General features: G+C 39.0%; 1 protein-coding gene across 1 annotated transcript in view; it reads left to right on the top strand.

The window, feature by feature from the left end:
- The window catches only part of kcnk10b (potassium channel, subfamily K, member 10b), a 38,442-nt gene extending 32,708 nt beyond the window's left edge, over positions 1-5,734 (top strand). Inside the window, exons 4-7 of the mRNA XM_037694929.1 lie at positions 2,491-2,651; positions 2,931-3,123; positions 3,222-3,364; positions 5,090-5,734. Of these exons, the coding sequence (XP_037550857.1) occupies positions 2,491-2,651; positions 2,931-3,123; positions 3,222-3,364; positions 5,090-5,734 (1,142 nt within the window). The remainder of the gene's footprint in view (positions 1-2,490; positions 2,652-2,930; positions 3,124-3,221; positions 3,365-5,089) is intronic.
- The last annotated feature ends 4,388 nt before the right edge of the window (positions 5,735-10,122 follow it).

Here is a 10,122-nt window from a genome sequence, read left to right as displayed (position 1 = left end):
TATATATATGTATGTGTGTGTGTGTGTGTGTGTGTGTGTGTGTACAGCATATATTGCCTGTGTTGGGTTCTATCAGCAGTAACATCTGAAGGTTCAACTTGCCACTTGATATGAACTCGAGACTTTGGATGAGGCCAATAAACTTGCTGTTAAAATTAATTAAATTAATTAAACCTCTGGGAACAGCATATGGAAAAGAACTACAAGCCCCTGGAAGTCGTCTTCCAGGTTCAGGTCATTTCCAGTTTCACCACCACAACAATCCAGTTTTCCAGTTTTCAATTGCTACAAACAAGTCTCAACCTGAACCCATGGAGCTTGGAAGGACCCTCATCTCTCCAGAGGAGAGAAAGAGATGAATGCAAGTAAAGGAGTCTATTTATTGTGGAAGACTGGGACATTCCAACACTGCTTGCCCAGCACTGTCAGAAGCCAAAGATCACCAGTAGTTCAGAAGAGATTGGTGGGCAAAGATTCTTGTTCTCCTTGATTGAGATTAACATTGTGAACTACAGTACACTACATGTGAACCATGTAGTTCACCCCATTCTAGACGACGGATTTTGGAACTGAGTAGAATCTCATTAGCCATGAACAACATCTTCACATTTCTACAATCCCTCTGCATCAGCCATTGTTTCTTCGTGGCTCTCACTGGCCAAACCATCACAACATCCACAGGACTGAAAGGGTGCACTTAGTTATTTCTAGCAGCTATCATGAATGGAGTAAGTTTTATGTTTTTTCTGCTCCCGTATGGCCTTAGGATTTACCTGGTTTCTAAGACATAACCTGGTAATAAATTGGGTTGAGAAACAAATAGAAAGTTTGAGGACAGATTGTTTGGCTAAGTGTCTTCAAGTGCTTGTCTCCCTCCAGAACAGGACCATCTCTTCTGATAAACCAGATTTGTCCAGAGTTCCCACCATTTATCATGACCTGGCTTAGCATTCAGTAAAGAGAAAGCTCTTTATCATCACACGGACCATACAATTTTGCTATTAATTTGCTTCCTGGAGCTCCCCTACCTTTGAGCAGACTTTGAGCAGCAATGTTCTACAGACTGCTGAAGGAAGTCTACCTACAGACTGCATGGTGGGGGTCATGGCATGGGGACAATGAACACATCATCTGCAAGGCCTAGAAGGATGAGCCTGATCTAGGTACTGGTCCACACAGGAAAATCTATTTGTTCTCGAAGCAATTAAAGGACAGGTGTTACCGTGGGTTCATGATTTAAAGATGACATGTCACCCTGGCACTAACCACATGTTCACTCAGGCATTTCTGGTGGCCTATGATGCTCCATACATCAAAAAATTGGCTACTGCTTGCTCCATTTGTGCCCAAATAAGACTAGTAATCATCCGCATACTGTTTTTTTGCTAGCTTTACCCATACCAAGCTGTCCCTGCTAACAAATTGCTAATGACTTCATCACTGGTCTCCCTTCTTCTGAAGATTACACTGTTATTTTCATGATCATTGAAAGATTTTTTTTTTAAAGCAGCCCACTTCATCCTTCGCCATAGTTTACCCACTCTTAGAACCGTTGATTACTGTTTTTTTTTTTCTTTTTTTGAGCACATCTCGAGAAAAGACACCAATCCCTAAGATCCCTTATCCTTGAGGAGGAAGTGCTGTGAGGATTTCAGTTCCTACGTCTGCCACTACTCACCTTCTTGCTACTCATGTGATACAGGTGTGCTGATCACTAGCAGTTGATGCTGAGGTCTTGATGAGCTGGGACTGCATTTAAGCAGAGGACCTGCCACAACCGCATTGTATTGCCTTGGTGATTTTCAGCTTCGAGCCACTGAGAAATGTTTTAACTTGTATTTTAACAATTTTCTCGTTTTTTGCAGATACCTTTGAGAACTTTCCTAAGCCTTGAGCCTGCCCTTACCTCTGTTGTTTCCTTGTGCACTCCTGGAATGACACATTCACTCCTCACCTCCTAAAATAAGTATTTGGGTGTTACTGGCCTCTGTATCCATCTCTGGTCCCACATATCATTCTCCAACACATGTACACTTATCTCCTGGAGTCTCTCGCTGCCTACTAGAACTAAAATCCTCCAACCTCTCCCAGACCTGTGAAGAAACATCAAATAGTGATCATATAGTAATAGTAATAGTAGCCATTACCTTCTGTCAAACCACCTTGTAAAGAATATTTCTTGATAGCCAGATACTCACCTAATCCCTTGCCTTACAGATTCTCCTGGCCCTGCTCTCTGTTGTCATTTATCAATAAAAACACTTACAGTTTTGTCCTGTGTCTGTCTTTTCAGTCCCTGGAATAAGAAACTGGTTTAAACTCAAGCCAGACTTGGCAAAAACTAAATTTTTGTTGCATAAAAAGGGCTCGATTGACATTGACATCTTGTCCTCTTTGCTTACCTTTGTGTTTTTGCTTTTATTGGAAATAGTTCTTCACCAATTTTTCCCTCTTCTTCTCTCTCTTCATATTCCAAAAATATTTCAACAGGTTATGGAAACATAGCTCCAAGCACAGAAGGCGGGAAAATCTTTTGCATTCTTTATGCCATATTTGGCATTCCTCTCTTTGGCTTTTTGTTGGCGGGCATTGGAGACCAGCTGGGGACCATCTTTGTGAAAAGCATCTTACGAGTTGAGAAGATATTCAGGGTGAGTAGCAAGTTTTTGATTGGAAGAGTTTATTTTTAATTTCTATTGTCTTTTAGGTCATATTGCTATTCCAAGGGTGTGAAAGAGTGTGTAAAACACAGAAGTATTATCCTTTTATTACCAAATTTTTAATATTTTGTTTTTAAAATGTTTGATTTTCCCTGATGTCCACTTAAGTTGGCAGAGCTTTATGAAATAATGTATTTTGCTGCTCATGTGGTCACCTTTCGATCTATTTTAATTGTTGCATTCTAAAAGTCTCTTTTTTGATTGTCTCAGCAAAAACACAAACAAATCAGCCAGACAAAAATAAGGGTGACATCCGTCATCCTGTTCATCCTGGCTGGCTGCATCGTTTTCGTCACCATCCCTGCTGTTATCTTCAAATACATAGAAAGCTGGACCACACTGGATGCAATCTACTTTGTTGTGATCACACTCACTACGGTGGGGATAGGAGATTATGTGGCAGGTATACATTTCCAGCAAAAGTTGTCATTATGTACTGTTTTGTTTAGATAGCATGAGTTGTAACTTCGGAGCACACATATTTTTTTCTTTTCTCACCAGGTGACAATCGGACCATTGAGTATATGAGCTGGTACAAGCCCATGGTATGGTTCTGGATCCTGGTAGGGTTAGCATACTTTGCCGCTGTCCTCAGCATGATTGGAGACTGGCTTCGAGTGCTCTCAAAAAAGACCAAAGAAGAGGTAGGGTTTGATCACATACTTATATATGAGTGATATATATTAAAAGATTAGAATAACTTATGACCCGTTTTTTAATAGTTGTTATTATGTTTGATATTACATAGTTTTCACAAGTAAATCTTTTGCCGTAGTGCCGATAGGAACCACAGGTTTACCAAATGAGTAGTAATTATATTTCTACAAAGGTTATGATATTATTTTTCAAATAAAGCAGTAATAATTTAGCATATTTTAAAAACAAATTTTGATTATGGAAAATATCTACTTAGGCCAATTTTTTGAAAAGCAAAAATTCCAAAAATAATGTACCGGCACAAAGCCATAACAAATGTGTTTGGAAATATAATAATATAAAAACAAATGTTTCCTTGGTAAAAGTTCTGCGGTTGAGTTTACCTTTACTAGACCCTCCTACATCAAAAATAAAATTTTGCAGCTTTTTCTGCAAGGTGACATTCCATGTCCCTAAAGCCAATTTATGAAGATGCAAATCATCTTACCTAGCTCCCAACCTGGCCAGCCATTTTGTACCCAACCTCATTTTGTACCCAACCTCAGCTATTCTCAGATGGGGTGAGTTAGTAAACTGGCATGCTGTAGCTTTTTAAAATTGGGCCTTGCCAAGCCCTAAAAGCTAAGAGTCTACCAAAAGGCAAATCCAATTAGGGGTTGAAAAGACTTGTTTACCCGAGGTGTTGCTTCATCAAGATCTTGTCCTTAGTCTGACTCCTCCCCTTAGACCACTTTTCCAGGTTAGGCCCTAACATTGCCAAGCAACATCAGTGTACTAAAACTATTCCATCACATTAACCCTATTGCTGCCCTTGGGTCAAAACTGAGGCCTTGTGGGTAATTTTGTTTTAAAACTGGGGCCTCTTAGATCATTTTGACCCAGGGGCAGTAGGAGGGTTTAAGTAGCATTTTTAATGAAGGGGAATACTCACTTCAAGTTGGAGGTGAGTATGTACATAAAGTAGAGGAGTTTAAATATCTTGTGGTCTTGTGCATGAGTGATGGCAGAGTAGAATGAGAGATGAATAGATGGATTGGGGTTTAATTAGCAGTAATGAGAGCACAGTTTCAATCCATGATGGTGAAGAAGAAGCTGAGTCAACAGCCAAAGATCTTGCTTTACTGGTCTATGGTTATGACCATGTCCAAGAGTGTTCAGTCATGAAAAAATAACGTCTTGGATATAAGTGGCTGGAATGACCTTTTTTTTAAATTTTTATTTACATTCCTAAACTTTAGTGATATGGTGAGGATCTCTGACATCCAAATAGAGCTCAGAGTAGAACTACAGCTTCTCCTCATTGAAGGAATTAGATGAGGTGTTTTGGACATCCAATCATGATGCTTAGAGGCTGCCTATTTTCTAGGTTCTTTGGGTACATTCCACTGGGGAGAGACCTAACTCAAGGATGAATGGCTTTTTCTTATAGCACAAAAACTAGGCAGTCAAATAGCATGGAGGAATGCTAATGGCAAAAAAAATAAACTGACCAAAATTAACGCTATTTCTCAATTTCAGAACATTTAGTCGGATTTAAATTTGTTTGATTAATGTAGAATTTACTTAATTTATTGTGAGAGTGTACTGTACCAATACAGTACTTCTTTGAACCATGTCCTGACTTTATTTCAAATCATAGATATCATCTGTACATTACCACACACTTGTTTCTAACCCTTTCTGGTCTTATTGTGATGACACTTTTGTTTTAGGTTGGTGAGTTTAAAGCTCATGCAGCTGAGTGGAAGGCAAATGTACGAGCAGAGTTCCGTGAAACACGAAGACGTTTGAGTGTGGAGATTCACGACAAGCTCCAGCGGGCCGCCACCATCCGCAGCATGGAACGACGTCAGCTGGGCATCGAGCAACGAGCCCACTCACTTGACATGCTGTCACCAGAGAAACGAGCCATGTTTGCTAGCCTGGATGCTGGCCGATTCAAGACTTCTTCCCAAGAAAGTATTGACACCAAGCTCAATAACTTGAGGCTGAAAGGAGCTTGTGAGTCATATGACCAACAGGGCAGTGAACAACAACCACAAACAGCATCTTCCTCAGAGGAAAATCTCTTCAACTTACGCTTTGGATCTCTTACCAAGCTGGCCAGACGCAATAAGAACCGTGACCTGCGCAGGAACATTCCTGAAGATGCTCGACATTCAAGTGTGGGTATCAGCAATGGCAGTTCCCTACTGGGTGCAGAGAGGACGGAGGAAGAGGATGGGGAACCAGGGGAGGACAACAAAGAACAGAAAGAGGAAAACATCAGTCTGACAGATCTGTCACAGTATGCAGTGGAGCGCAGCAAATTGAATGGGTTCATACCAACACAGGCCAAGGACAAAGATAACATTTAGGTGTCAAATGCATGAACACTTCAGTTGCAAAAACTGCAGAGACCAGAATAATTCTCTGACTGACTCACACGGACAGTGCACAGTCCTTTTGAGATGTCAAGAAATGTGCCTTTTTAGTTTCCTCCTATGCTTAGACTGGAACTTCTCCCAAGACATTCAGTCATCGTGCCATAGCAAAGGAAAGAACAAAATATGTTGCCAAAAAATGAACAACACTGAACATACAGAAGAGACTGTTGTTTGATTACCTCATTACATCTATTGCTGTAAAATGGGCTACCTGTGATGTATACTGAAGCTGTCATTCTCAGCTCTGTTGTCTTTCTGCCCTCGGGGCTCTTGGGCGATGACCATCTGTTCTTGCTGAATCTTATTTTTTCACAATGTGGGCGCGCCAGTCAGCAAGCTGGACTCATGTCATTTGTCTTCAGAGACATTATTGATCATTTTGTCATCTCATCTGTGGTGGCTGTTTACAGCTTATCCGTGTCTGCTACTAAAGGACTTCAACATTAAAAGACTGCAGGGTTGATGGTTTTGTTCAGGCTGGATCAATAAACAACGCTAGTAGTTACCTAGAAGACATGTACAATAATTCCTACATTGTATGTGGCTTTGCATATGTAGCTTGACAGATAACAACCTACTGCATACTAAGATCTTGTGGGGGGAAAAATATGTAGTGCATGGTTATCAAAAAAAACCCAACAACCATAGCAGTTAACTGACAATAGCTTAAAAACTCCCTGCTGTCTTAATGATCTTCCTAAAGAAAAGAATAATGTTTGACTTTCACTCCTAGTTTTTGCTCATTCACAGTAAAAAAAGAAAAAAGTTGTATATGTCATGAATAATTGTGGATCAACACTAGCACACAAACAGTACCGACATACTAAGGTTCTCAGTAACGCTGTGAACATTTTTTAGTCTTTCATTCACATCACAAACTGTTCATTTGAATTACTGAATGTGATACTATTGATTTTATACTCACTGAGTATACTTTTCCGTTTACTTCTTTTTGTATCAGACAGCCACCTGTGTCGTATGTATTTTCCATTAAACTGTAAAATATAAACAAGATATGTCATGATTATTTTGTGTTTCTTTTTGAATGCTCTTTGATGTAACGGATATAAAAAACATGGGTTCTGCAGCATATGGAGTATATACTGTATATATATATATATTTACTAAACCTAGGCCAACTTACAATTTTAGTTTTATTTTCTTAAGTTCAGACATTATTCATTCCCAGTTTATTATATAACAAGTGCTTATAATTTCTAGTTAATAGATGAAAAACAAACCATAAAATTTTGTTATAGACACACATCAGAGGCAATGAGGAGTTCAGTGTTTTACCCAGGGACACTTCAGCATGCGGCTGGTGGTGGAAACTATTTATCTACTTTCAGTAGGATGAATAAGTATTTCACATTTAGTAATATTAGCTTAAATGCACATGGTATCTGTTGCATACACCTCTCATCACCACAGCTTCATAGTCAAGGTATCAAATCAAGGTCAAACGTTATACAAGGTCTTTGCTTGTCTCAGCCACTGCTATAGATTGCTGTAATATGAATAATAGTTTGTCCAGGGGCATAAAATGTTCCATATGTTTCACTCTTACGTTTATTTATTACTTTTATAAAATATGAGTAGATGTATAAGTGTTAAAAGATGACTGAAAACCAATGTGATATACTTTGTAAAACTTTAGAAAATATCTGTGGAATCCCCACAGATTGGTCTGAATTGACTTTTGGGGCCCCCGGACAGACACCATTTGGACCTGCAGCCTCACCCAGGTCCCCCCTCAGCTTATGGCTGAAAACAGAGAGACAGGAAGGAGAAGGAGGAGGAGAGGAGGCCTCAGTATCTTATGATGGTGATGTTGAGTTAAGTTCCCTGTGGTGCTGAGTAAGATTTTAAAGTTGTGCCAGGAAGCTGTGGATTCAGGGAGGCTGTGAGGCGTGGGTATGTGCAGGAGATGAGCATCAAGTGTTTCGTTTGCAAAATACTTTCAGCTCCTGAATAATTCAGATTTTATCAGTCTTGTCACTCTTCTCCTTGAACCCTCTTATCTTTTCACAGGACAGACTAAACTTTGCTCTTTTGTTTTAGTTTGCTGGTGTTGGGAAGATTTATTATTTATTTCCCAAAGATCCAGTCCCCTGGCACAAACAGAGTAATATTGTGTATACTGTTCAGTGTCAGGAGGGCTGTGATCAGTCTTACATCGGGGAAACTAAACAGCCACTGGCCAAAAGGATGGACCAGCACAGAAGAGCAACTCCATCAGGCCAGGACTCTGTGGTCTACACTCATCTCCAGGCCAGCGGTCACTCTTTCAGGGATGAAGATGTGCACATCCTGGATAGAGAGGAACGATGGTTTGAGAGAGGAGTAAAGGAGGCCATCTTTGTGAAAATAAACCGTCCACCATTAAACAGGGGTGGAGGCCTCCGTGTTCAACTGCCCCCCTCTTACAATGCTGTGATTGCTAGTATCACTCAGACCTTTGTGAATAGCAAACAGTGCACTAACAACCAATTATTAGGTTGATGATCCTCTTTAATCATGTGAACAGCTAGTTCTGGATGTCAAAAACAATCTGGTTGATCCCCTATGAGAAGGTGCTATTTATAATACTGAGTTTGTTGCAGCTCCTCAGACTGAAGAAGTCTTTTGGATAAAAGATGAAATGTTTCAACAAAGAAGAATCCATCCAGAGGACCTGATTTAACCTGGTTAGTTTTTTTAATTTGATTTTATTTATTTATTTATTTATAAAGAATCAGCATTACAGGAAAAAAAACCTATTGAAGTAGATTTGTCTAAGATGTCTCTTTCTTTTTGTTCCTTTCCACTTCAGTAATCTGACTATTAAGCTGCAGGACATGAAGCAATGCTGCATGCTCCATTGATTGTAACTGAAAACATGAGCTTTAGATGATGACACCATGGAAACTAACTAGCCTATTACACAGGTGCAGCTCTTTTATCGTGTTTTATGAAAGGAAGCACACAAACCAAAAGAAGAAGAAGAAGAAGAAGAAAAAACTGAGTTCCTGAACAATAAGCCTCGTATGTTTTCTGGTTAACAAATGGAGGTGCTACATTTTTTTTGCTGTTTATATTATAACACATATTCTAAGCTATTTCCACGTCAAATTCTTGATCAGTATCTATAAAACTGACTGAGACATTTATTTGTGTTTGCTATATGTTCAGTGATTAGTTTTTGTAAGTTTCATTTAATTCCATCTACGGTAGTTATTCATAACATATTTTGCTAACAGTCAACATTTGGAGTATGATTTGCAGATGAGTCTCAGCTACTACCACACCAGATTTTAGCTATCTGTAGAAAATCACCTGGTTAAAGTCATTTTTGTGTTTGCAGAGTTGATTAGACATCTCATTGATTGAAAACACCTGACTCTAATTTCACCATCAAACTAACTGCTAATCCTAGAGGTGCACATACTTTTGACACTTACAAATATGTAATATTGGATCATTTTTCTGGGCAGCATGGTGGCACAGTTGGTAGAGCTGCTGCCTCTCAGCGAATAAGTTACCCTGTTTCAAATTCGGATCCGGGGGCTTTTCTGGGTGGAGTGTGCATGTTCTCTGATATATAATATAATATAATATAATATAAAATAATATAATATAATATAATATAATATAATATAATATAATGTAATGTAATGTAATGTAATGTAATGTAATGTAATGTAATGTAATGTAATATAATATTATATTATATACAATAGTCATTATTCTAGAATTGCGCCGCTCAAGGTGGCTGCATGTTGGAGTAGCTCTGTTACTTTCATTCTGATATATTACCTTGAAAACTTTAATTCCTATTTTTTCTGGATATAAATCGCTTTTTTGGATGATCATGTCCTCTGGTGTTGGATGTTCTGCAGCTGGAAGAATTTTTATAAAAATATCTTTGCTTTTGGACATTTGTTATGATGCGTAACCATAACAACAAGGTTGTTTTTACAACCCAGAGCAGCTGATTAACATCTCCAAAGCTCAAACTATATCAGAATCAGAATAAGCTTTATTATCATTGCACCGAGATACAACGAGAACATGTACATGCAGTCGTCCGGAAGATAGACGGAGAGTGATTGAAGCTGCTGCTGCTCTAAGCGTGGCCTTCTTATCCTTATCAGAATAATAATCTTAGATCTGTCTGTCTGTCTGTCTGTCTGTCTGTCTGTCTGTCTGTCTGTCTGTCTGTCTGTCTGTCTGTCTGTCTGTCTGTCTGTCTGTCTGTCTGTCTGTCTGTCTGTCTGTCTGTCTGTCTATCTATCTATCTATCTATCTATCTATCTATCTATCTATCTATCTATCTATCT

This window comes from Nematolebias whitei, chromosome 21, assembly GCF_014905685.2.
Source record: "Nematolebias whitei isolate Nwh7 chromosome 21, NemWhi1, whole genome shotgun sequence".
NCBI classification, from domain to species: domain Eukaryota; kingdom Metazoa; phylum Chordata; class Actinopteri; order Cyprinodontiformes; family Rivulidae; genus Nematolebias; species Nematolebias whitei.
The sequence above is the reverse complement of the archived record's forward strand: the minus strand, read 5'-3'. Positions and strand labels throughout refer to the sequence as shown.